Source organism: Chionomys nivalis, chromosome 8, assembly GCF_950005125.1.
Source record: "Chionomys nivalis chromosome 8, mChiNiv1.1, whole genome shotgun sequence".
Taxonomy (NCBI): Eukaryota; Metazoa; Chordata; class Mammalia; order Rodentia; family Cricetidae; genus Chionomys; species Chionomys nivalis.
In genome coordinates, this window is record NC_080093.1 from 55,923,511 (window position 1) to 55,951,506 (window position 27,996).

At 48.9% G+C, this 27,996-nt stretch overlaps 1 protein-coding gene across 1 annotated transcript; it reads left to right on the forward strand.

Annotated features, from left to right (window-relative positions):
- Window positions 1-62: 62 nt before the first annotated feature.
- Deaf1 (DEAF1 transcription factor) lies at window positions 63-27,990 on the forward strand. The gene is made up of 12 exons (XM_057778054.1): window positions 63-662; window positions 3,913-4,010; window positions 4,890-5,019; window positions 5,274-5,420; window positions 5,911-6,050; window positions 6,854-6,919; window positions 11,337-11,463; window positions 11,820-11,948; window positions 12,623-12,751; window positions 16,974-17,221; window positions 22,785-22,874; window positions 27,539-27,990. Exons 1-12 carry the CDS (start codon window positions 374-376, stop codon window positions 27,641-27,643), a joined length of 1,698 nt encoding a protein of 565 aa, XP_057634037.1. The 5' UTR covers window positions 63-373; the 3' UTR covers window positions 27,644-27,990.
- The last annotated feature ends 6 nt before the right edge of the window (window positions 27,991-27,996 follow it).

Consider the following 27,996-nt stretch of genomic DNA (forward strand, 5'->3'; position numbering starts at 1 on the left):
GTCGGCGAGATACTACCCAGAGCCGACCAGCCCTATCGGCCGGTGACTACAATCAGACTAGCCTCCTAGGAAGCGAGGAAGAAACGCTCGTAAGCTTTCGTGAAGCTTCGGAATCATTCGTACTGACTCGACTCTTCACTTCGGGAAACTTCGGAGCTTCTCGGTACTACACTCGGGACGTCGTCCCTGCTCGGCGGGCGACTTCGGCTCGGTTCGGCGGACGTCAGACGGCCTCTTCGGTCGCTGCTCGGGCGGTGGCTTCGGGCGGCCTCGGCCCAACTCGGGCGGCCTCTTCGGGCCCCGCTTCGGGCTCGGCGCTTGGCGCTTCGGGCGGTCCCGGACGGCGCCTTCGGGCGGACTCGGCGGAGTCCGTATGGAGGACTCGGACTCGGCGGCAAAACAGCTGGGCCTGGCCGAGGCGGCAGCGGTGGCGGCCGCGGCCGCTGTAGCGGCGGCGGCCGCGGCCGCAGCGGAAAGCGAGGCGGAGGAGCCGGTGTTAAGCAGAGACGAGGACTCGGAGGAGGACGCGGACTCTGAGGCGGAGCGCGAGACGCGGCGGGTCACGGCTGTGGCGGTGATGGCGGCCGAATCTGGGCACATGGATATGGGTACCGAGGCTCTGCCCAGCCCCGATGAGGCCGCCGCCGCCGCCGCCTTCGCAGGCAAGTGCGCCCGCCGGCCTCGCGCCTCACTGGGTTCCCGCGTACAAGCCCTGAACACATGCACCACGTACAGGCCGCTTCCCATATGCTTTATGCATCTGTCATGCACATCTGTCTCACAGGAAAGCTCTCTTCCACCTGTCCTGCACATCTGCCCAGCACCTGTGCAGTGCACCTCACAGTGCCCTGCACACCTGCCCTACTCCTGTCTCTGCACCTCCTATCTGCCCTGTGCACATGCTCTGCACCTACCTACGCACTTCACACCTGCCCACGCACCTCGCAGTGCCCTGCACACCTACTCTGCTCCTGCCCATGCACTTAATAATGTCTTGCACACTTGCTCTGTCCCTGCCCTGCACCTCACAATGCTCTGCTGCATACCCATCTTGCACACACACACACCTCCCAATGCTCCTCATACCCATCTTGCACACTCCACTGCCTGGCACAGCACTGTATACATATTTTTTTTCCTTGTGTGAATGTACCTCTCTGCAATATTTTTTTTTAACCTTTTTGGAACTTTCTCAATACCTACTACTTGCGGTGTCCTCTCTTGCTGCTTCCTGGATATGTGAATTTTGTTCTGAAGGTGCTCCAGGTTTGATCAGCGGCATTACTGCTGGTAATGCCCCAAAGGCCAGTTCAAGTGTGACCTGAGCACAGAGGGCCAGGAAAGTCCTCCAAGGCAGGCAGCTTGTCAAAGGTAATATGCAGATCAGCCTTGCCTTATAGTGACATGAGTGTCCTTGTGCAGGGTCTTCTAGGTCTGCCTTTTCCTGAGCAGATATTCCCTCCTTCTCCATTACATAGTTTTCTGGTTTGCTCCTTCTGGTTTCTTGACACATAGAGTACCCTAATTTTCATGTTTTGTGACAAATGGAGCCTCAGGCTGAGCTGCATCACCTTGTACAGGTGATGCCACACCACACTACCTCCTACAGTCCCACCATAACCCCCAACCTTTGACCTTCCTGAATGCTGAACTCCCTACCAATTGGCGCTCCTGAATGTCTTATACTTGTACATTGATTCTTGGAATACCATCATTTTGCTATGCTTTTTGTATGGTTAGGTGTTTTCTAATATGAAGCTCAGCAAATTTAGCATTGGGATTCTTTTGGGGGGTACAACAGAGTTGAGCTGCATCAACTCTGGGTATTTGTTCAGAGCATAAGGTCTGGAGCACAGTTGTGGAGAAGTCTTGGTTCTGCTTGTCTACCTGAAATCTAGATTGAGTCACGGAAGTGAAGGAGGCTTCTGGAGCTTTTCTTTTTCTAAGATAATATTTTTCCTGTTAGGCATGTATGTGGATATAGGTATGTGATTGCAGGTACCTGTGGAAGTTAGAGGTACCAGATTCCTCCAGGAGCTGGAGTTATACATGGTTATGAGCACCCAACATGGGTGATGGGAATTCAACTTGGGTTCTCTGCAAGTACTGTATGCATTCAGCATCTAAGCTATCTCTCTGGTCCCTTCCTAGAGGTTTTCGTTTGTTTGTTTTTTAAAGTTAATTTTGGCTGGGCTGTATGCTTTTAACTCCATCATTCAGGAGGCAGAGGCAGACAGATGTCAGCAAGTTTGAGGCCAGCCTGGCTTACAGAGCTACTTCCAGGACATCCTGGACTACACAAAGAAACTCTGTCTCAAAAAAACAAACAAATTAAGTCAATTCATTTAGTGTGTGTGACTACATGTATTATCTCTGTACCTGTCTGTGCCTGGAATGACAGACCTTGTAAGCCACTGTGTGGATTCTGGGAATAGAACTCAGGTCCTTTGGAAGAGCAGCCAGTACTCTTAACTGCTGAGCCATCTCTCTGGTCTTCTGTAGAGCTTTTTTGTTTGTTTGTTTCAAGACGAGGTTTCTCTGTGTCCTGAAACTCTGTAGACCACGGTGTGCTTGAATTCAGAGATCCACCTGTCTCTATGTCCCAAGTATTGGGATTAAAGGTATACACTGCCACTGCCTGGCTTTTCTTAGACTTTTGTTTTGTTTTGTTTTCTAGACAGGGTTTCTCTGTAGCTTTGGTTCCTGTCCTGGAACTAGCTCTCGTAGACCAGGCTGGCCTTGAACTCACAGAGATTCGCCTGCCTCTGCCTCCCCAGGGCTGGGATTAACGACGTGCGCCACCACTGCCAGGCTTCTTAGAGCTTTTAATACTTCTTTTTCACCCATGAATTCTGGACTGATAGGGGGATCTGGAGTCATGAAGTTTTTATCCTTTTTGCACATATTTTTTGAGTTCAGGAAAGAAATATGATGTTGTCTGTGGTAGCATGAGAGGATTGCATCTCTGGTATATCAGAATTTTAGTTGTATATTTATGTATCAGAGTGTTTCTACTTTTTTGTTCTAAGTTTCTGAAGTCAGAGACTGTCCAGGTGGCTTAGTGCTAGCTAAGTTGATGAATTAGGTATGCCCATGTATGGATTGGTATATGGATATGAACTAGACAGGTACAGGGTGCAGGTTGATCGGGGCTGGGTTAATGAGGCTGGCAGGACTCCAGTTGACATCTTTGGGTACTTCTATGCCAGAAGTTTCTCTGGGTGTTGAGCATTTTAGAATGCTGGGTGCCAGACAGAACCTGTGGTAGAGATTGGGAAGGCCAGTTGAAAAGGATACATAGTAGCAGGCAGCAGGATACAGAAGAACCTAGTGGCATGTGTGGCGGAAGCATCAGGGACTTGGCATACCTTTGTGGAGCTGCTTTGTGAAGTTACTGCTGATAGACCTGTCTGCCCCAAGGAGTCGAGTTCATATTACAGGAGTGGCATGGCAGGCTGACGTGTTTTTCAGGAGGAAGAGTTTCTGGGGACAGATGACATGGAGATCTCAGACAATGGACACAAGGCTGTTGGGTGGCCTGAGCTATGACAGTGGAGAGGGGTGAGGCAGAACTGGAGTTTGCCATGTCTTGATCGTCAAGGAGGTGTCCCAGGCCTATGAGACTTGCAGCTTCTTTGCAAAGGGAGAAAGGCCAGTGGCGAAGGAGGAATGGGAGGGTATGGTGAGTCTTTTGCCGCATGTGAAAAGCTTTGGTGGGGAAGGGTAGATGCCCCATTTTCTGGGAGAAGCAAGTCCTTTAGACTGGATGAGAGATGCCAGCTGAACATCAACACTAGTGTTAACATGTCTGGGAGGAGTGCGTTTACCCATGTGGAGCACTGTAAAGACCTTTGCCTTTTGTGCTCTTCCTTTCCCATGAGTGAAGCCCTGTTCTGTTCCATTCTGTTGCAGAAGTGACTACAGTGACCGTGGCAAATGTGGGGTCCTCTGCAGATAACGTCTTCACAACATCAGTGGCAAACGCGGCATCCATATCAGGACATGTCCTGGTAAGCTGTTCGTGGGTGTAGTTCAGGGTGCCTGGAACTGTCCTTAGAGCCTTTGACTCATTCTCAAGACCCTCTCAGGGTTTAGGTGTGGGTGAGCACTTGCTGTTCTGGGAGCCAGGAGGGGTGGCGTGCCTCCCTGTGCTCTCAGGAGCCTCAGGGACGGGCTAGGCAAGGCATGTAACCCATTTTGAGTTAGGGCTTTATCCTCACTTTGGGTGCCCGACATGAAAGGTTCTGTATAAACCCAGAAAGGCAGAGAGAGAGCTGTGAGGAACCCTTAGGCTCAGATCAGGCCATCCTCCATGCCAGCTGGCTTTGCAGCTTGTGTTCTACCAGGTTCAGGCTGCTCTCGGCCCCCAATAGAGCTACCTCTCAGTGCCTGGCTTTGCGTGCATTCTGTTGAGATCTATGGAATCACGAGGAGTCCCTGTATCCGACTCTCTGCCCTGTCTCCGAGGCTTACAGTCCATTAGTTCTTTCCTCGCGTTCACTCATGAAGGCATTAGCATCCAGGATGCTTTCAGTAGCACCTGTGTCCATAAGCAGACTTTCTGTGGTCGGTCACACCATCCTGCTTTCTATTGAAGCCTTCAGAAACTGGGCACAGTCTTCTTAGACAAGGCAGACGTGCTCAGTGTCCAGAAAGAAACTGTGTATATGATCACTTCAGCTTTGACAGGTGTGTGGACACTCAGTAGCCTTTGCGCTTTTCTCGGTTCTTTCCTGTGTGCCTTGGGGATGTCTGTGGAGAGGGTGTGGGCTGAGGTAAACACCCTATCTTGCTGATTACTAGTGAGAGTCTTCCAGTAGGGCCGCATTCCACTGGGTCAAGTCATGTGCTGGCTATCCTAGAGCTGACAAGAGTGTCTTTCCTTCTAGTCTGGTAGGACAGCCCTGCAGATCGGGGACAGCCTGAACACTGAGAAAGCCACACTAATAGTTGTACACACAGATGGGAGCATTGTGGAGACCACGGGGCTGAAGGGCCCAGCAGCACCTCTTACCCCAGGTACCTGCAGCACCTGACCCTGGGCCTCCTCCCCCCCACCCCCCCACAGTGGTAAATTTTAAGACAAAATAGATGTTTGTAGAAAAGGCAAAAATTTCCAGGCAGAGAAGGAATGCCACCCACAGTTGAAGGGGTGGCACTACCCCTCAGGGCTATCTATCCTTCTGTACCTGTGAGGGGCTTTGTGGTTGAGGGTGGACCATCCTGGGCTGTTCTGTCGCTCTGCTCTAATCCGCTGAGCCTCTCTTTGCCAGGTCCTCAGTCTCCTCCTACCCCACTGGCACCTGGCCAGGAGAAAGGTGGCACCAAGTACAACTGGGACCCTTCGGTGTATGACAGCGAGCTGCCCGTGCGCTGTCGGAACATCAGCGGCACCCTGTACAAGAGCAGGCTTGGCTCAGGTGAGGCGGCACTTGGCTCCCGCCAGGCCATGTTGGGGCTTTGTTCTTCTGTGTGACCCTCTTGGTAAACTGAAGCCAAGGAAACTTGGCGTATGTAAATGTGTTAGAAGAAATGGGTATGCGGGCGACTTTCAGCCCTGGTCCCCTGAGCCTAGGCCATGGAGGGCACAAGGCAGGGACAAACCTAAGGACAAGTTCAGGGTCACAGTTGTCCCTAGATAGGAGAAGCAGCAGAAGAGCGGCAGAGCTTAGCCATATTCCCCAGTACTCCCCAGTCATCTCAGACAACTTAGGTGACACAGGGCTCCTGAAGGGGCCCAGTGCAGCTTATAGTAACCATGCACAGTTGATTTGCTGTGACTTGCCAGGCAGCCTATTGGGTGACCATAGGGTAAGTGAGCTTAGAGGCCAGGAGGGCATAGAAACCAAAAAAGGCATAAGCCAGCAACAGACCTTGATGATGTCTAAAGACCAGCCCCCTTCATTCCAGGTGGGCGGGGCCGATGTATCAAGCAGGGAGAAAACTGGTACAGCCCAACTGAGTTTGAAGCCATGGCGGGAAGAGCCAGCAGCAAGGACTGGAAGAGAAGCATCCGCTATGCAGGCAGACCCCTGCAGTGCCTCATCCAGGTATGTGCTGGACCAGCCGGCCTCAGGATGAGCAGTAGGAAGTGCCCAGGACATGGCACCAGACGGGATCTGATGATGTGTACTCACAGTGTAATCAGAACAGTTCACCTGCCCTCCCGATGTTATGGGTGTGTGCTGGGTGTGTGCTGGCGCTGACTCAGGGAACTGCTGTGGGGAACAGATGGGGTCACAGCAGGCACAGAAAAGGGCAGCATCAGACCCATGAGAATGAAGGTAGAGGAAGTCAGACTGACAGCACCCGGCCACATCTGCCTTCCTTTTGCCCCATTTTCCTCACAAGGACGAAAATGGGTTTTTTTCTTCAGTTTTATTATTGTATGTGTGTGAGTGGTGTTTTGCCCGCATGTGTGTATGTGTCCCACATGCATGGTACCTGTGGTGTCAGATCCCCTGGGACTGGAATTACAGACAGCTGTGAACTGCCATTGGGTGCTTGGTCTTCTACAAGAGCGATTAAGTGCTCTTAACCACTACACCCACTCTTCAGTCTAAGGAAAAAGGCTTGATTCCTGCTCCAAGTCAGCTCCTGGCTGTGGCTGGTCAGTGTCTGTGGAGTCTCATTACTAGGAAGAGAGAATAAAGCCTACTGACAGTGGAGATTGTGTAGACAAGAAGTTTCCAGAAGTGACTGTGTTTTATGCTCATATTTTTTTGTCTTGGTGGTGGGGCTACAGTCAACATTGAACAACTCCTGGTAGTGGCAGACTCCCTAATTTCTGTATTCCTATCTATATACTCCCATATTTATGCATCTATAATATCTGTAGCATGTTCTCTTTCAGGATGGTATTCTGAACCCCCATGCTGCCTCCTGTACTTGTGCTGCCTGTTGTGATGACATGACTCTAGTAAGTCACCAGGTGTTGTGTGTGTCCTCTGCGGAAGCGCCGTCCCTCCGTTTCCCAGGTTCTTTTCTCTCTGACGGCTGCTGCTTTCGCTGGGTAGAAGATAGCTGGAGGGACACCGAAATGGGAGATCTTTTAACGTACTTGCCTCCAGGAAACAAAACCCCCTACCTTACTATGGATAGATCTTTAAATGTCCTTGAAATGGCTCCTTATTCCAAATACTTTTTTATTTTTTGGTTTTTTGAGACAAGGTTTCTCTGTGTACCTTGCGTTAGTTTCATTACTAGTCTGGTAAATCACTGGATGACAGAAGTGAAAATCTAGACCAGGCACAGTGGCGTATGACTGCAGCACCAACACTCAGGAGACAGAGTTGGGTGAATTGCTACAGCTGGAAACCAGTCTGGGTTACATAACAAGTTCCAGGCCAGCCAACACTACTTGGTGAGATCCTCCCCCAAAAAGAGAGAGAATTTTTTAAAAATATTTCTTTATTTTATTTGTATGTATATGAGCAGAAGAGGGCTTTGGATCCTGTTGCACTGGAACTGTACATGGTTGTGAGCCACCGTGTGGGGGCTGGAATCAAACAGAAGTCTTCTACAAGGGCAGCAAGTGCTGTAAACCTCTGAACCATTTGCCCAGCTCCTAAGAGAGAATATTTTTTTTTCTTTCTTTTTTTTTGGTTTTTCGAGACAGGGTTTCTCTGTGGCTCTAAGAGAGAATATTTTAAGAATATTTTTAGAATATTCTTTGACAGGCCTGTCTCAAAAACCAAAAAAAAAAAAAATTCTTTGACAGATAGCTACATTTATACAATGTGTCTTGATCTTATACACCTAAGATAGGCCTGTACAGTCACACTGCAGCATGAGGGATTAGTCTTTCAAGAGCTCCAGGACACAAATCCGAAATCTCCAAGGCTTCCATGGGCTCGTGAGAGCTCTGTGTGCTATGGTAATCATCAGCACAGTGTGTCAGCAGGATCTGGGACCTCTAGGGAACTGACCAGAGTCCAGCTGCTGCCACAAGCTTCCAACATGTGGTGCCAAACCATTGGCTGTTCCTGGGTAAGGAATGAGCTTTGACCCAGACTGCACTGTGGATAAAAGTGAAGTCAGACTGTAACAAAGATGTAAACATGAGAGCAAAAGCCGTGACGTTTTAGAAGGAATCACATGGACTATCCTTGTGACATGGGGCTGGACCCAGAGTTTCGAAGGCATTAAATACCACTCAGCAGGCTGGGCTCTGTCAGAGTTTCGGTTCTCAACCTGAGGATCACAGCCCCTTTGAGGGGTGTTAGTACTTTCGCAGGGATCGCATACCAGATATCCTACATATCAGATTATGACTCATAATACTGTTATAAGAAAGTTATAGTCATGAAGTAGCAGTGAAATAATTTTTTTTTAAGATTTATTTATTTAGGGCTGGAGAGATGGCTCAGTGGTTAAGAGCATTGCCTGCTCTTCCAAAGGTCCTGAGTTCAATTCCCAGCAACCGCATGGTGGCTCACAACCATCTGTAATGAGATCTGGTACCCTCTTCTGACCTGCAGACATACATGCAGACAGAATACTGAGAATACTGTATACATAATAAATAAATAAATAAATAAATCTTTAAAAAAAAAGATTTATTTATTTACTATGTAGACAGTGTTCTGCTTGCACACTGAGAGAGGGCACTAGATCTCATTACAGATGGTTGTGAACCACCATGTGGTTGCTGGGAATTGAACTCAGGACCTCAGGAAGAGCGGCCAGTTCATGAGGAACTGTGTTAGAGGGTCGCAGCCTTAGGAAGGTTGAGGAGCACTGCACTAGGGGCTGTGAGATGCTCCCTAGTCTGTCCCCCAAAGGAGTGAGTGGTGAAACTGGAAGACAACTACTTGGCATCTCTGGAGATTGTCTCCGGTGACCCCTGAGGTCAGTGACCTAGACGAGCACCAAGTGCAGAGCAAAGACCAACTGCAAGAGGCAGGGCCAGGTATCCTCCAGCTCAGGATGGAAAAGGCTCCTCTCGAGATTGGTCCTCCTCCCGCAGCTCCCTATGCAGGGACAGGTTACGTCATTGTAGGGTTAGGCTATAGCCTTGCTCACCTAACCGCTGTGGGTTACAGTGACTTCCCAACCAGTGCTAGGGTGAAACCCCTTACCTCAGCCCCTCTGTATCAGTCTAGCTGAGCCTGTTGCTTGGTATCTTCAGCTGAGCTTCTTTCTAGGGCTAGTTTCCAAATTGTGATGGGTCCTGCCTTAACCCCTGTTCACAGAGTGAACTGTGACTCCTCTAATGAACTGACTGTTTTAGAGACTATAGGGATATCCAAGACCAAAAATATTCTGGGAACAATGGGAAAAGTAGTAACTACGTCAGAGCAGATGCCGCCTTGCCTCAGCTAGAAAGAATCAAGAAAATCGGCAGCCAAGAAAAGCCTGCTCAGATTAAGAGCAGGCTGCAGAGGTTTGTCTTCGAAGGCCGTAGATTAACCTGCTCAGATAATGGATGGCAGTTTACATGCCAGGGGTCTGCTAGGGACTCTGGAGCCCCACTGTAGCTCTACCAGTAGGCACCAGCTTAGCAGAGAAGCCAACAGACCCAGCCAGAGGCCTACTTTTATTTGAGGCAACTGCACACTCAGGCTGAGCTCTCAGAGATCATTACGTCCCGCAGGAGACACTTCAGCCAGACAAGATGGTCTCCCACAAACAGGAGAGCAAAAAGGCCAGGGATGGTGGGTGTCAGTACCCTTTGCTGCCACAGTGTGTCGCCTGGAAGGTCTGGTTCTCAACTAAACAAAGATGTGGAGATGAGCAAGAGATGGACCACACAGCACAACAGCAAACAGCAGCTGGAGCCAGGAGAGGTGCAGGTGCAGAAACCAGAGAGCCACACAAAGGAGGGGAGGGCTGGGCTGTAGCTCAGTTGGTAGGGCATTCGCCCTGCATACACACAAAGAAGGAGGGAGGGCTGGGCTGCAGCTCAGTTGGTAGAACATTCTCCCCACACACACAACGCCTCTGGATTCAGTCCTTGCACAGTATAAATTACACACACAGCTGGGCGGTGGTGGCGCACGCCTTTAATCCCAGACTCGGGAAGCAGAGGCAGGCGGATCTCTGTGAGTTTGAGGCCAGCCTGGTCTATTAAAGCAAATTCCAGGGCAGCCAGTACTGTTTCACAAAGAAATCCTGTCTCGAAAAACCAGTAAGATAAATCACACACAACTGTGATGGCAACACTCACCAAGTAGAGGCATGTGTTGGGTAATTTTTGTTAACCTAGAAGAGTAAATCTCATTTGAGGAATTACCTTGGCCAGATTGCCTTGTGCGCATGTCTGTAGGGAATTTTCTAGGTTAATGTTTGATGTGGGAGGGATCAGGGATCAAACTCAGATTTTCAGTCTTGGTAGATTTGGTGGTAAGTTCTGTCATCTACTGCTGAGCTTCTCATTTATTTTTATTTTATTTAGTTTTGGTTATTTTGAGTCAGGGCTTCTCTGTGTAGCATTGGCTGTCATGGAACTCTCTGTAGATCTTGTTGTTGTAGGCTGGCCCTGAGCTCATAGAGATAGGCCTGCCTCTGCCTCCCAAATGCTGGGATTAAGATGTACCACCACAGCCGGGCGGTGGTGGCGCACGCCTTTAATCCCAGCACTTGGGAGGCAGAGGCAGGCAGATCTCTGTGAGTTTGAGACCAGCCTGGTCTACAAGAGCTAGTTCCAGAACAGGCTCCAAAACCACAGAGAAACCCTGTCTCGAAAAACAAAAAACAAACAAACAAAAAAGATGTACCACCACAGCCCAGCACTTATTTTTCATTTATTTGATTATTTGTTTGTTTGTTTATTTTTGGGGCATGGTCTCACTATGAGGCTCTTGGTGTCGTGGAACTCACTATATAGGCCAGGCTGGCCTTGAGCTCACAGGTCCACCTGCCTCTGCCTCCTGAGTGCTGGGATTAATGGCGTGCGCCACGACTCCTGGCCCTGAGCTTTTTGTTTTGGTCATAAGGTCTGTAACCCAGGCTGGACTTGAACTCATGGTCGTCACCTTGCCTCTGCCTCTTGGTTGCTGAGATTATAGGCCTGTACCGTGCTAATCGCCCAGTGGTTCTCTAATGTGTCTGCAAATGGCTCTGAGTAAGGCTGTGGTTTCCCTTGTTCTCCTTTGCTTGGTCCCACTTCCTTTCTTCTAAGAATCCGAAGTTCCAGATGTTGAGGTTGTGTTCTTCTTGGCAGCAGCAGTGCTGTTCATAGATTTCTTCTGAAAACGTCTCTGCCATTTTGAGGGCTCCGGAGGGCTTCTACTCTCTGCAGTACTAACAGACTCACTAGTTTGATAAGGCGTGGGAAGCAGGCACTGTCACCCTCAAGTACTGTTGCCCTTGGTCAGCTTTACTTTTCTCTCTAGAGTGGCCCAGTCAGGCTCTTCGTCCCTTACAAAAGACGCAAGAAAGAGAATGAGCTGCCCACAACTCCAGTTAAGAAGGATTCCCCCAAGAACATCACGCTGCTCCCTGCCACAGCAGCCACCACCTGTGAGTGCCAGCACAGCAGAGCAGTGCTTTGCTGAGATGCGGTCCTGCTTTCCTGCCTTACCCCAGTGGAGGGGTTCCTGTCTCTGAGACAGTCTGACTCCAACTGCAAAGTATTTTAAAGTTAATTTACGCTCAGACCCAGCAGTGTGGATAGAGGCCTGAGTCCTGCCCTGCCTGGCTCTGTCACCTAGGTGCCAAGGCTTCCTGATGTCATACCATGTGTGGGGTATGTCACTGTGTCTGCTTTGGCCAGCTCCTGGGACCTCTCTGAAGCCTGCATCTTTGCAAAGAGCAGTGTATGCTTTGGGCCCAGTGCCTGGCCTGTCCATGAGTAAAATGCCTTTTGCCTTTTCCAGTCACTGTGACACCCTCAGGACAGATCACTACCTCTGGAGCACTAACCTTTGACCGAGCATCCACTGTAGAGGCCACTGCCGTCATCTCTGAGAGTCCAGCCCAAGGTGATGTCTTTGCAGGAGCCACAGGTAAGTTGTCTTAGTATCTGCCGATATGTCCCCAACACCTCTGTCGCCTGACTCCTCAGCAGGGGCCTCGAGCAGGGCCAGATCCTGGTGGGAGCCTGGTGGGTTCTGGAGAAATAGCGCTGGGATCAGCGCATAGAGATACATAGCATTTGTTGATGTTGCTTTGAGCTGATGCCAGCCCCTAGAAACAATGTGTAGGGTTTTTGTTTTGTTTTGTTTTATGTTTTGATTTTTGAGACAGGGTGTCTCTGTAGTTATTGGTTCCTGTCCTGGAACTAGCTCTTGTAGACCAGGCTGGCCTCGAACTCACAGAGATCCGCCTACCTCTGCCTCCCAAATTCTGGGATTAAAGGTGTGCGCCACCACCGCCCGGCTACAATAGGTAGTTTTAAATATTCTAAGAGTCATGTTAGCAAAGTACATGATAGTATCTTTTGTGATAAATTTTATTTCATCAACCACCCAAATCCCAATGTATCAATTCAAAGTGATCACTCTGCCGCCTCCCGTGGCCAGTATCTTTGCATTGAGTATGTAGCTGTAGGCACGTGGAACTAAATCTGCTGTGCCAATAGCAAGGTGCTGAGCTGTCCACCTCTCTCTCAGGAGCTAAATCTGCTGTGCCAATAGCAGGTGCTGAGGCTGTCTACTTCTCTCTTCTCTCTCACTAACAGTGCAAGAGGCAGGTGTGCAGCCCCCCTGCAGGGTTGGCCACCCTGAACCCCACTATCCTGGCTATCAGGACAGCTGCCAGATTGCACCGTTTCCAGAAGCTGCATTGCCAACATCACATCCCAAAATTGGTGAGTATAAAAGAATACATGTGTATTCAAGCTGTTGTCCTCAGAATTGTGGTTTGGCTTGATTTTTTTTTTTTTTTTTGGCTTGATTTTTACTCTTTGTAGTGCTGTGGTTGGAACCCAGGGTCTCACACATGCTAGGCAAGTGCTCTACCTCTGACCCATGCCACAGCCTTAAAATTGCTTCATGGGGCTTGTGCTGGTGTGCTTGTTTTTTCTCTTGAAGTGCTTGCTGGGTTAGGTCTGGCAAGGTCCAGGTGTTTGTAAAGAAAGCTTTTGGGGCCCAACTATGCTGTTCAGTTATGTGTAAGGCTTTTGTTTATAGCTGGCTACTTCCATAGAGACCGAAATGACCTAATGCTGCTAATGTCATGCTGGAGGGAGGGGACCACTTGTTCTTCCCGCAGCCCGGGTAGCTTATACCCGAAATAATCACTCAGAAACTGTATTAATTAAATCACTGCTTGGCCCATTAGCTCTAGCTTCTTATTGGCTAACTCTTACATCTTAATTTAGCTCATTTCTATTAATCTATGCATCACCACGAGGTCATGGCCTACCATCAAAGTTTCAACATGTCTATCTCCTGCGGCGAATCCATGGCGTCCCCTCGACTCTGCCTTCTTCCTCCCAGAATTCCGTTTAGTTTTCTCCGCCTAGCTCTATTCCCCTATAGCTCTGCTACAGGCCCAAAGCAGTTCCTTTATTAACCAATGAAAACAACACATAGACAGAAGGGCCTCCTACACCAGTGTCAGGTCCACCCCAGCAGAAGTGTGTGAGCAGACCATCTCCTTGCCTTGGCAGACCATGGGACTGGACCAAGAAGTATGTGGCGTGAGAGACTGTCTTAGTTAGGGCTTCTATTGCTGTGAAGAGATACCATGACCACGACAGCTCTTATAAGGGGAAACCTTTTTTTTTTTTTTTTTTTTTTTTTTTTGTGAGACGGGCTTTCTCTGTGTAGTTTTGAAGCCTATCCTGGAACTCTCTCTGTAGATCAGGCTGTCCTCGAATTCACAGAGATCCACCTGCCTCTGCCTTCCAAGTGCTGGGAGTAAAGGCGTGCGCCACCACCGCCGGCTACAAGGGAAACATTTAATGGGGCGGCTCACTTAGAGTTCAGAGGTTTCGTCCATTATTGTCATGGTGGAGAGCATGGCAGCATGAAGGCAGCCATACATGATGCTGGAGCTGGGAGTCCTCCACATCTTGAGCCAAAGGAAATGGGAAGTGAGCCATCTCACTGGGCATGGCTTAAGCATATATGAGACCTCAAAGCCTGCCACCATAGTGACACACTTCCTCCAACAAGACCATACCCACTCCAGCAAAGCCACACCACCTAATAGTGCCACTCCCTTTCAAACCATCACAGAGACTGCGTCCCTGTGTCCCTGTAGCTGAGAGCAGAAATGACCCTCTCTGTGTGGGCAGTTTGACCTTGGGTTTTCACTTGGCAGCACGTTTTAGGTAAATTTCTTTGTCAGTATACTTTTTAAAAGTACATACGATGGATAAAATACTACCTGAACTTCCTCCTGCTGATGAGCTTTTGTTTTTATATTTGTCATGTTCTCTAGCATGAGAATCAAACTAAAATTCCTTCCCCTCTTTTGTTTGTTTCATTATCTCCCCCACCCCCCAAAGACAGGGTTTCTCTGTGCAGCCCTGGCTGTCCTGGCACTAGTAGACTCTGACATTGAACTCACGATGTCCACCTGCCTCTGCCTCCTGAGTGCTGGGATTAAAGGGTTATGGCACCGGGTGTGTACCTGGCCCACACTATCTTCCCTTCAGTCTGTCTGAACTAGACTCACGCTGGCTCCACTTCTTCCAGCGGTTCCAGCCACTCCCTTGTCTCTGCTGCACGCTGGACCCTGTCCCGCCCTGGGTGGACTGTATCCTTTACTGCTTGCTCCATCTTGGCACTCAGCTTGTAGAAGATGACTGATATTTTATAACATTAAAATAATTTTTTTGGCTGGGTGGTGGTGGCACATGTCTTTAATATTTGCACTTGGGCGCCAGAGCCAAGCAGATTTCTATGAGTTCGATCCACAGAGCAAGTTCCAGGACAGCCAAGGCTATACAGAAAAACCCTGTCTTGAAAAACAAAACAAAAATTTGAGAATGACATCAAATATTCAAAAAGAAGTTATAAATGCAAAACTTTATCTCCTAAATATTTAAGAGTGGTTGCAGGCTTCGCCCAGCATGTTTTAGTGTTTTGTTTCCTACACACACACACACACACACACAGAGAGAGAGAGAGAGAGAGAGAGAGAGAGAGAGAGAGAGAGAGAGAGAGAAGATGGTATGGCTAGGCTGGGATGATGGCCCATACCTTTAGTCCCAGCCCCTGTCTTGAGAAACCAAAAAGAAATAAAAAAGATGATATGAAACTCAAGAATTAAGTAAGTAAGCATTTACTAGCCACCCTTGAGCCAGTGACTGGTGGTCCCCAGTGACTTCCTTCCTGAACGTTGTCCCCTTGACACTTGGCCTTTTACCTACCTTGTTGGGGGTTAACAACAGCAGTCATGTAGAATAGTGTGATGTTGACTCTTGTGGCATGCGTTGTTGTGGCTTTGTCAGTGATGGGATAGGGCTGCTATGTCTTCTGAGCCCTGTCCTCCTCTTGCCGAGGTTAACCGTGACACCTGATTGAGGGTGGGGAACCTCCTGGGAGGTTCCTGAGTCCACAAAGGTCTGCAGTGCCTCATCACACTTTGCACTAGCTTGAACATAGGGCTTCCTGGTTTAATCTGTGGGTCGATTGTTGCTTTTCTGATTTCTGCTCATACGCCCAGACTTGGAGCCCTGTAGGAGGCAGCAGGAGCCCCATAGTGGCCTCTGTGTTGACCTGCCCCTTATTGAAGGCACTTTCTTACTCTCAGCCTTAACCGGACACTTGAGAGTTTTCTTTTCAGTTCTCTCTTTCTTTCTCTTTCTTTCTTTCTTTCTTTCTTTCTTTCTTTCTTTCTTTCTTTCTTTCTTTCTTTCCCCGTGTGTGTATGTGTGTGTGTGTGTGTGCCTATTTGGGAGGTGTCCCTTTTTGTTGTTGTTGTTTTGAGGTGGGGTCTGGATATCTCTGACTGGCATGGTCTAGAACTTTGAAGTCACAGAGATCCACCTGCCTCTTCTGAGTGCTAGAGTTAAAGTCTGTGCCACCATACCTGTCATGTGTGTTTTTACACATATTTGTATGGAAGTGTGAACATATGATTCCTTGGTACACTATGGTATGTGCATATGGAGGTCAGAAACCAGCCTTGGGTGTCAGTCCTCACCTCACACAAGGTCTCTTGTTTCTCCACTGCCTGTGCCAGGCTACCTTGCATTCCAGAGTTCCTGGGATTTGAATTCAGGTCTTTGTGCTTGTGTGCAAGGGCCTTACTTACCGAGCAGTCTTACCAGCCGTCACCCCAAGTTGTGCATTCCCTCACCTTTCAGAAGCCAGTGGTGATGTGGGCTTCCCCTCTGCATGCTGTGGGCCTAAGTCACAGTGGCCTGGAATTGTTGAGTGCTGGCTCTGTGGTGACTGTGTGCCTTATCCAGTTCACGGTGAACATTGGGAAGAGGCTTTGTACAGTAGATACAGCATCCCACAGAAGCCCTGCCATGTTGATGGGTGTTCATGGCTGTTAGGATGTGTCGACTCCGATCTACTCAGTAGGCTTTTGCAGCTACACACACACAAACGTCTATTGTAGACCTTCCTGCAGGGGGAGTTCACGGTGTCTACTGAGTATAAAGTCACAGTGTGTTCCGGTCCGTTCTGTCTTTGTTGGTGACTTCTCCAGTTGTGAGAATCCTGACTCCCACTTTCTTAATAACCCCCGTTTTGACTGCAGGTCTTGAGAGCTTTCCAGGTGAGCCTTGGTTCTCCCGTATGTGGTACAGGTTGAGTCTCCATTCCCTGTCCTTGGTGTGCTTGTCCTATGGCTGGTTCCTTCTATGTTTCATGGCTACCCCGTCTCTGGGTGTCTTGCCTGTCACTTACCTCTTGTCTGAGCTTCTACTCTAGGTCTCATGTTGGAAGTGCTCAGCCCTTGGGGAAAGTTTTTGGCTGACAACAGACATGTGGGAATGTGAACAAGGAGCAGGGACGGACCTTTTCACCCCTTTCCTTCCCCAGCTCACCACCAGTGTGTCTCCTCACACCTGAGTGTGTCGGGCTTGGGAGTCACTAACCTTTGGTTTGTCCCCTTCCACATTCTAGTCCTGACGTCCCTGCCTGCCTTGGCCGTGCCGCCCTCCACCCCCACCAAAGCTGTCTCTCCCACCGTGGTCAGCGGGCTGGAGATGTCAGAACAGCGGAACTGGCTGTACCTGGAAGAGATGGTCAACTCCCTGCTCAGCACAGCCCAGCAGCTGAAGACGCTGTTTGAACAAGCCAAGCAGGCGAGCTCATGCAGGGAGGCTGCTGTGACACAGGCGAGAATGCAAGTTGATGCAGAGCGAAAAGAGGTGAGCTCAGACCTGTTGCTGCACCCATCATCCTCCCCAGTCCCGGGATAGTATGATCCTCTGCTGCCCCGCGATGCTCACTGCCCCACTGTCCTGAGAAGGGAGATCTGGAAAATAATGCAAACGAAGGTGGTGTCAAAACATTTTGGGTAAGATTGGCGTATTCAGCAGCGAAGACATTTTTATATATACCAACCATTATTTTTGAATGAATGGTATTCATATATGTTTCTACATTCAGGCTGTCTTTATGTAGGAAGACATGTCTCATTTTATCTTTGGTGTGGCTCTGATGCCTGAGCACAGTTTCCATCTGCTGTTGCAATGCTCTGTCTCCTGTCAGCCATGGAGGGTGGCGTGACCTTGTGACTACCATGTTTTCTGCAGCTTCCTTGAGCACACGGGCCCGATGCATCCTTAGCATCAGTTTCTCAAAATCAAATGACTGTTAACATTTTCTGTGGGCTTTGGACTTTTTTTTTAATGGGGGCAAAATTCAGACCCAGTAGAGTGCCTATATCCTAGTACAGGGTCCACGAGCTTTGGCAAACAGCACTTTGAGGATGGCCACCACAGTGGCTCCCAGTGCCTTCCCCTGACCTTCCTACCCTTATAATTGTCCTGATTTCCATTGTCAGAGGTCAGTACCGACCTGTGGAACTCCACACCAGTGCAGAGGGTGAGCTGTGTGTCCCTACTTCCTGTCTTTGTTTCTTTTATTCAACAGAGCACTTGTGGGTTTCAAGGTTCGTTTTTCTTCCAGCAGCAACTGTGGAAAAGACTTTCCTTTCCCCATTCAGAGACCTGCTGAAAACCAGTTAATGGCTTGATGTAGGTCAACTTTTGAACTTAATCTACATCATCTAGAAATATGTGTAATTCTCAAATAGCCGAGGATTTTCGGTATTTCTTATGGCAGTTGGCTGTATTCCAGTGTGGCTCTGGAGAATGTTCTCTGAGATTTTAGCAGTGTTTTAATGTGGATTTTGAATAGGTTTTGTTTTTGAGACAAAGTCTGTATATCCCTGGCTAGCCTGGAACTCACAGAGCTACACCTGCTTCTTACCTCCTGAGTGCTGAGTACTGGGATTAAAAGTTGTACCACCACATCCACCTTGGTGTTTTGAGACAGGGTCTCATGTAGCCTAGGCTAGCCTTGAATTTGTTGTGTAAATGAGGCTGGCCTCAAACTTGGGATCCTTCTCCCTCTAACCTCCAAGTACTGGGATTGTAGACATAAAACAACATGCCTGGTTTGTTTTTGTTTGTTTTGCTTTTTCTAGACAGGGTTTTTTGTGTGTGTGTGTGTGTGTAGCCCTGGCTGTCCTAGAACTTGCTCTGTAGACCAGGCTGGCCTCGAACTCACTGAGAGATCCGCCTGCCTCTGCCTCGCCAGTGCTGGGATCAAAGGTGTGCTCCACTCCCACACCTAGCTGTTGTTGAGTCAGGATCTTCCGATTTCGCCCAGTCTAGCCATCTCATGATCCTCCTGCCTCAGTTTCCTCAGTGCTGCTTTTCAGGACGGTGCTGCCTCGTCCTGCTTAAGATCTTTAGGATCCCTTTGTGCTGCAATGTTCCCGTCTTGGTGAGTGCTGCTCTGAACTTGATGGCTAACCACTGGGTTAGTAGTTTCAGTACTCTGCCACGTTATTAGGCCACAGTAATTTGGCACTATTTAAATCTTTAGGCTTTCTTTCAGCCTGAAGAGTCCCCTGGGTACTGCATACATATGGTGAGCTGGGGAGCATATATACATGAATTTTTTTGTTCATTCGTTTGTTTGTTTTTCTTTCTTTCTTTTTTTGTTTTTTGTTTTTTGTTTTTTCGAGACAGGGTTTCTCTGTGGCTTTGGAGCCTGTCCTGGAACTAGCTCTGTAGACCAGGCTGGCCTCGAACTCACAGAGATCCGCCTGCCTCTGCCTCCCGAGTGCTGGGATTAAAGGCGTGCGCCACCATCGCCCGGCTCGTTTGTTTGTTTTTCAAGATAGGATTTCTCTGTGAACAACCTTAGCTGTTCTGGAACTAGCTCTTGTAGACCAAGCTGGCCTCCAACTTACAGAGAGCCGCCTGCCCCTGCCTCCTGAGTGCTGGGATTAAAAGTGTGCGCCATCACCGCCTGCTACATACATGAAACTAAAACACTCATACACATAGGATTTTAAAAATACATTAACAAAAAGACTCCATTAGCCATCATTTGGCTCAGGTGGCTGGTCTTGTGTGGAACCTAGAGACATAGGAGCAGACCTTGACTGCTGGTTTGTGGCCAGAGTCACATGACTGGTTGGAACAAACCAGACGGAAGTAAAGAGCCCCCTCACCACCTGCTCCTGGTCCAGCCCGGCATACTGGATGACAGCTTTGATAAACGTACTGGCCCCAGCAGCTGGTCTCTGAGTTTTTGTGAAGTGCTGGGTTCTAAACTAGAACTCAAATCTTTTGAGGACTGGCCTTGTTAGCAACTCAGTAGGCATACACTCATGGTCAACAACTCAGATGGCTTCCTTTTTAACTATAGAAAGGAAATTGGCTGAAACACTAACCCTAAACACAGCAACTGGCATCAAAGTGAGCTTGCATTCCCTGAGCCCCTACTCTGAAAACACAGTCCCATGCCATCAGTTCTTTCTTTCTTTCTTTCTTTCTTTCTTTCTTTCTTTCTTTCTTTCTTTCTTTCTTTCTTTCTTTCTTTCTTTCTTTCTTTCTTATGTTTTATGACACAGGATATCTCTGAGTAGCTTTGGAGCCTGTCCTGGAACTAGCTCTTGTAGACCAGGCTGGCCTCGAACTCACAGAGATCCGCCTGCCTCTGCCTCCCGAGTGCTGGGGTTTAAGGTGTGAGCCACCACCGCCCGGCTTCATCCAAGTTTTATTTGCTAGTAGTCCTGTTTGATACCAGGGCAGAAAGTGGAAGTTCAGAAGGCAAACAGTGCCTGTGTTTGAGTGGAAAGATGATGCTGGGACCCTTTCCACTTGCGATGTGTGGACTAGGACAAGCTGAGAAGCCTCACTGGGCCCTCTTGGGAGAGACTGCAACGCTAACACAGAGTAACCCTTAGGAGGAGTCCCAAGGTTCCTAGCTGTTTGTTTTTTGAGTCAGGATCTTCCTATTTCACCCAGTCTAGCCATCTCATGATCCTCCTGCCTCCAGCTTTCACGTTTTATTTGGAGTTTTAGAAGAAAGCAAATTTAGCTTAGCTGAAGCAAGTCGTTACAGGATTTTATGTATGTGTGTGTCTAATTAGATCTGCAGAGACTAAACAGGGCAGAAAAGCTCATCTCCTTGCCTGTCAAGGGCGCTGTGTCCAGCAGAAGCTGAGCTGGCTGAGTAGCCTTAGGGTCTTATATCGACCACTGCTTCCAAGAGCCTTTGCCCATGTGCTGTGCAGTTCAGAGGGACAAGTGCAGGGGTGGCTCCGGTGAAGGCCCCTCTGCTCAGACTGATGAGGAGGGGCTCAGACCCAGTGCAGGAGCATGTGCAGCTCCCAAGCTCAAGTTAGACTTAAAGTCATTTGCTGAACCGATGGCAAATACATTATAGAGATTATTCCTTGAGTGATTCAGGTTAGTGGTCATTTTATAGGTAGTCTTTTCATCTTAAGTTTGGATTTTTTTTCTGAGAAGTGGCTCAGTTACCCGTGATGTGTAATTTGTATAATTTAGAATTGGGTATGCCTAGAGTAATGGGTAGCGTAGCTGCTCATTGTTCATATTCTTGCCACATTGTAAGTTGACCCTGAAGCTGGCCTGGGTGCCGTGCAATGGACAGTTCACATCTTCTGAGACCCGGGGCTTAGGTACCCATTCCTTCTGAGGCAGAGGCCAAGGACTCTCTGCCTGTTGGCAGTTGTTATCCATGTGCTGGGGCCACGGTGCCCTAGAGACAGCCTCATATCTGAGCCTGCTCTTTGGACACAGGCCACGGAGGCAGTCCTATGGCCTCTCCGCTGAAGATCACTGTGGTGAGTGTCTGCTGAGGCCCATTCATGGAAAGCCACTCGCTGGTTCCGAGGCTTCCATAGCTTTCTAGGAAGTTCAGAAGGGGCTTCTTCAGGTCATCCTGGCAGCACAGATGGGTGTCACTGCACCTCTGCTGGCATGGAGGGAGGTCGTTTCTGAAAAAACAGACTGATCTTGGGGTCATCTTCCATTTTTTCAGAAAAGCTGGAGTTAGTACCGAGGGTCCCTGTGACCACCGCAGGCTGTCCTCCATGAGCGTGTCAATCACAGCCCCTTCTCCTGCCTCCGAACATGGCTGCCAGCTCCACAGTCATTGTCACACATGCTACCCCAGCACAAGGAGGGGAGGGCTGTCCTCCCCAGCTGCAGCTGCGTAGACCTGCTCTCTTGTTCTCTGAAGAGTCTGGCAGGTCATCCGCTGCACATGTTCGGGCAGGAAGAACACATTCTGTCTTACCACATCCCTGTATTTAGTGGCAATCCTTGCAACCTAGGCTGGGGTGTCTGCCATTGTCTGCTCTTCTCTTTCTGCAGACTGGGTCACTGCTCAAGTTCGATTGGGGCTCTCCCGGATGGGAATCATGAGTAACCAAAGACTCTTCCGACCAGTTTATCTCCCACACTACTGAAATGTCTGGTCACATATTTCTAGCAGGGTGAACATGCTGATGTCTTGCGATCTCTGGTTGTAGCCAGTGCTGCCTTTTAGCTTCCACGCATCTGGACCCCCTCCCCTTCCCGATGGTGCCTTCCCCGACTCTGGTCTTCCAACTCTACACGGCTATGGATTTTTTTTGCAGTATTTATTCATTCAGAGTAGAGGCACAGTCTCGAGGCTCGGTTCCGTGCTAGAGGCTTAGGGAGCTGACTCAGTACCCAATTCATGAGTTCTAAAGGGAATGAGGTAGCTGATGTTTCACAGGTGGGAAGATGGTAGTCACAGTGGAGAGCACAGAAGAAAACTGAAACTGAGAACAAGAGCCTACAAGTAATTGTGTTTCCAGCACACCCACAAAAACAGCGGTCGAGCAGACCTGAGTAGCATTGCGAGCCCAGCAGTCACATCTGTATATTGTGTATGTTGTTCACAGTAGGCTGCTGCCCGTTGCCCTACTAGCACGGGTCCCTTCAGCCAGTGTGACCCAGCAACACACACAGACGCCCTTCCAAACCTTGTAGCCGAGTCTCCTGTTTTCTGGTTTGGAAAGGGTTTGTTGATAGCCAGCTTGCAGTTGCTGAGTGCCATTCATAATCAGTCATTGAGAGTTGTGTTCAGCACCTCAGTTTATTAACTGCCCCCCACTAACATAGCTTTAAAAAAAATACACGATGCTGGGCAGTGGTGACATATCTTTAATCCCAGCACTCGGGAGGCAGAGGCATGCAGATCTCTGTCTTCTTCCCCAGTCTGATTCCTGGACTCTGATGTTCTGATGCTTGGCACAGGGTAAACTCAGACAAAGGGAGAGGCCAGGTCCGTACAACTGAATGACGCGGAGGTGGACACGGTCCAGAAGGGCGTGCCTAGTGTCTCTTAGTCATGGGAGCTGCCATGGAGGCCAGCACCCGCTGTGACGCTCACTCTTGTTTGTCCTTCTTGCAGCAGTCCTGTGTCAACTGTGGCCGGGAGGCCATGAGTGAGTGTACCGGATGCCACAAGGTGAACTACTGCTCTACATTCTGCCAGCGCAAGGTAGTGTGCCTGCTTACACGCCTGCATTGCCTCAGCCTTTCCTCTGCTCTGCTGTGCTGTAAGGCCTGGACAGGTGGACTCACTCCAGATCCCTAAGGGCCAGAATGCTGGCTTCAGAGTTGCCTTCTGTTTAGAGTGTCTAGGGTAGTGGCTGCCTGGAGCTACCTGCTGGATTCTCTGAAGAAGAAGAGACTTTGCTTCTTCAGAGAATCCCCAACACCCTCCCTCACCCATCATATACCTTGTTGGGTCTGGGACTATCCCTTCCCCTTTCTGCAGGCTCCAGCTAGGTCTGTGAGGGGAGAAGACACATGTGCATCTGTGTGCCCATAGTTAGACCTGCTCACTGGTAGGGACTCCATGTTCTCAGGGCCTCTCACCATGTCCTAGTTCAGCAGGCCTCAGAGCACTGTGAGAATCTTTGTTTATGTGATTTAACCACTGGCTCTGGGAACATTAAAGAGGTTTTTTGTTTTGTTGTGTTTTGTTTTGTAGGGTTTTGTTTTTTTTGTTTTTTTAGTTTTTCAAGACAGGGTTTCTCTGTGTAGCTTTGGAGCCTGTCCTGGAACTAACTTTGTAGACCAGGCTAGCTTCTGCCTCCCAAGTGCTCTTTTTTTTTTTCTTTGAGACGGAGTCTCATGTATTTCAGGCTGACCTAGAACTCCATGTGTCGTCAAGAATGACCTTAAATTAGGCAGGCACTCCACAGCTGAGCCATACCTCCAGCGCCCCAGTCCTCTTCTCCTTCTTAGACAGGGTTCCATCTAGCCTAGGATGCCCTTGAACTCCTGATCCTCTTGCCTCCTTTTCTCTAGTGCCTGGATTTCAGCGGGCATGCTACCACTGCTAGCATTAAAGGCGGTTTTTTGGATATCTAACTTATTTTTTAAAAAATATTTATTTATTATGTATACAGTATTCTGTCTGTGTGTATGCCTGCTGACCAGACCTCATTACAGATGGTTGTGAGCCACCATGTGGTTGCTGAGAATTGAACTCAGGACCTTGGGAAGAACAGGCAGTGCTCTTAACCACTGAGCCATCTCTCCAGCCCTGGATATCTAACTTTTTGATATTATGACGTGATATTGTCAGCTAAGTGCACACTCAGGAACTGTATAATCAAGTTCCCAGAGTGGGAATGATGCTTTAAATAAGCTTATGTTTTCTGTTGAGCTGCATCCATAGTTACCATAGGGCGCTAGCAGCCTGTGGACTGTCAGTTGACCGCCTAGAACGTCATGCGCCTGGCACTTCTTACCAGGACCGCTTTGAGACAGTAACGTCATCATGTTTATTTTTTCCAAAGTCATCAGCCCATAGTTATCCCAGGAAGTGCCGTGAAGCATGTGGTACCCTGGCTGGTTGTGGCCACCATTCTGGCCTCACCACTCTTCATGTGGTGAATTCTGTTCTTTGTGTCCTACTGACTTAGGGGCTTATTTTTTGCCTAGTGCCATTTTTGAAGATGTAGGAATCTTAAGTTCCACCGTGGAGCAAACGGATCTTGTCTGTGATACTCAGCAGTGCCGGCCAAGTAGAGGCCGGACATGTGAGAGTGGACCTGGACCTCCTGGAGGATTGAACCTGTGCTGTCCGTCCTGTGCGCATGATCTTCACGAAGTTCTCTAAAGAACGCCCATGCTTCAAAAGACAGTGTATGCTCAGTTTTACTCCCTGGGGCTGCTGTGAAATAGGGTGAGAGGCTGGCAGCCTGCTGGGTATCCTCTGACCTAGGGCTCAGAATGACAGGACGCTGGGCCCTGTTTCCTAGCCTGGAACACAAACAGAAGGAGCCGCCTTGTTCTCAGGGATGAGGAGAGTGTCCTCAGTCACCTGGAGTCCATGGCCCCGGTTCTGGGGATACTGAGTAGCCTTAGGCCCCTTGGGTGTGTGAATATGGAAGCAGATCTGTCTCAGACATGTGCAGTAGCCACTGCGGGTTCAAGCTGTGTCTGCTGACAGAACCTCCCACAAGGACCCACGGCCTGGTGCTTTGCTGAAACCTGGCAGGCTAACAAAAGTGTGGATTTGGGAAGATCGCCATGAAGGACAGCTTATGAAGTGGATGTATGTCCCCACCCCGAGGTCCATAGGTGACTCAAAGAGCTTCACATGGCTCAAGAAAAGTCTGTCACCCTGATGGACTCCTGGCAGTCCTGTGTGTCCCTGGTGAGTACACAGGAGCCATTGCCTCTAGGGTTTGAAGGGTCCTCTCTGTGACTCCACTTGTCTCCAGGGTACCAGAGATTTGGGGAGCAAAATTGGAAGTTTATCTTCTTAACGCCCCTTAAAAAACTTTTGCACTGAGAAAAGTTCAGCCAAGTTATTCCACTGGTACTTGGGATGCTGGGACATGAGCCAGGAGCATGGGAGAGAGATCATAGCGCACAGGTAACTGAGGAACCTCACTCTGCCTGAAGCTCCCTGAAGTGCTGGCACAGGCTCAACAGTGTCACAATGCAGGCTTCTGTCCTCGCTTCATGTTCTGGGAACTTTGATTCCAGGAACAGTCTGGGTGAGAGACTCCATTTCTTGGAGCTGCCAGCTAAGTCGGTCTTTTTCGTCTTTTTTTTTTTTTTTTTTTTTTTGAGACAGGGTTTCTCTGTGAAACAGTTCTTCCGGCTGTCTTGAAACTCGCTTCTGAGACCAAACTGGCCTCAAACCCACAGAGATTCCTCCTGCTTCTGACTTCAGCTCTCTTTTGATATCCTCATTAAAGACAAACACTCCAGCTTTCTGTTTTGTTTTGGGTGGGACAGCATTTCTTTGTGTGTTCCTGCAGAAATCTACCTGCCTCTGCCTCCCAAAGGCTGGAATAAAGGCGTGTGCAGCTTCTTCATTTGAACTGATATAAAATGAATGCAGGGGACTAGAGAGATGGCTCAGTGGTTAAGAGTACTTCTGTTCTTGCAGAAGACCTGGGTTCAATTTCTAGCACTCACGTGATGGTTCACAACAATCCTAACTCCAGTACCAGGGATCTGACACCCTTTTCTGTCCTCCGTGAAAACCAGGCATATATGCAGGCAAAACACTCATATGCATAAAATAAGAATGATAAATCTTTTTAAAAAGTGAATGTCAAATCAGGCGGTGGTGGCACGTGCTTTTAATCCCAGCACTAGAGAGGTAGAGGCAGGCGGAACTCTGTGAGTTCAAGGCCAGCCTGTTCTGCAGAACAAGTTCCAGGATAGGCTCAAAAAGCTACAGAGAAACCCTATCTCAAAACAAACAAACAAACAAAAAACCCTGAATGTCACTATCCTTACTTCTCATATTGGCCTCAAAGGGAGCACTAGCAGGGAACGGAAGAAACAGAAGCCGGAGGCCACTCTAACAGTGGTGACTTGTAAAGAGGGTAATTAACTCCCTCACCCTGTCAGCTGAAGAGGGGGCTGGTTTTGGCTTTCTTTTCGGCTAGGTAACAGTCATAGACTGTTTTGCTTTTAACTTGCACAGTGTTTATTTCTTTCAAATTCCCTGTGAGCTATGTGCCAGGGTCTCTTTTTTTTTGATTTTCGAGACAGGGTTTCTCCGTAGCTTTTTTGGTTCCTGTCCTGGAACTAGCTCTTGTAGACCAGGCTGGCCTCGAACTCACAGAGATCCGCCTGCCTCTGCCTCCTGAGTGCTGGGATTAAAGGCGTGCGCCACCACTGCCCGGCTGCCAGGGTCTCTTTAGCTGGTTCTGATTTACATGCCATAAAATTCACCTGGTCTATACAGTGAATTTTCGTAAATTCTAGAGAAGTACGGTAACCCAGTGCATTTTGAAACATCCCTTGAAAGAATCCCTCCCTCAACCCTACTGCCCTCATCTTCCTCAGGCCCTGGTGGGGATAATCAACTTAATCTATGCACATTTTGTTCTAGACATTTCATAGTGAGGGAATCACCCAGTACATGGCCTAACGCAGCTAGCTCCTTGGCTCGCTATTTGCTGCTTTGTTGTGGTACTGGGGGTTGAAGTCAGGCCTTATGCATGTCAAGTGCTCTACCAGTGAGTTATTCCCAGTCTTTTGTTGTTTTAAATTACATTTATTAATTTAATATCCCTATGGGGGACACACATGCCACGGCACACATAGGACAACCTGAAGGAGTTAGTTCTCCCCTTCCATATGTAGATCCTGAAGAGTGAATTCAAGTCATCAGGCTGGATAGCCAGTGACCTTTTCTACAAATATTACCCTCACAGTTAGTTATGCCACTGTGGGTGGCTATATCATAGTCAAATTTATTTGTTTGTTTATATTGTTAGTCTAGGCTGGTCTCAGACTCTGTCTGTTCTCATGTTTCAGCCTCCTATAGGCGTGAACCACTGTCCAACTTTTCATTTAAATTCTAGCAGCACCAGGGTGTGGTGGCCCACACCTTTAATTCCGGCACTCAGGAAGGTCCATGTGTGTTTGAGGCTAGCCTGCTCTACATAGTGAGTTCCAGGATAGCCAGAGCCTCGTAATTCTAACAACGAACACCTGGACACATGAACTTACTCCTGTCTTATTATGCGCGTGTCTTTTGTTATCTGAACAATGCCTCACCCTTGACAGCTCACAGCCCCTCACGGTTAAGTCCAGGGCCCATCCACAGGTGATGTGGTGGTCTGGATCACAGTGGGTCCCTGTGGTCCTTCCTGCTAACATGGGTGTCTTTCCTTTCAGGACTGGAAAGACCATCAGCACGTCTGTGGCCAGTCAACATCTGTCACTGTCCAGGCTGATGAAGTCCATGTTGAAGAAAGTGTAATAGAAAAAGTTGCTGTTTGAGCCAGGCCACTTCCTGCTCTGCTCTGAGGCCATCACAGGCTAAGGCCCTCTGATGACTGTGGGGGCTGCTGAGAAGTGGGGCCACGGGAAACTTGCCGGACAAGTTATTAACAAACAGACTGTGCCCTTGGAAATGAACTCCTGCCAGAGACCAAGGGATGCTGGTGGCTTTCAGAATGGGGCACTGCGCCACAGCCCAGGGCCCTTGACCTATCACGGTGCTCTTTCACCCCTGGATCATGAGTGTCCCATTCCCCTTGGGGGTACCCTATGCCACATGTACATATCTGTCGTATCTGTTAATAAGGTTGTAAATAAAGCTCCCATCCCCCGCCCGGATGGCGCTGTTACAA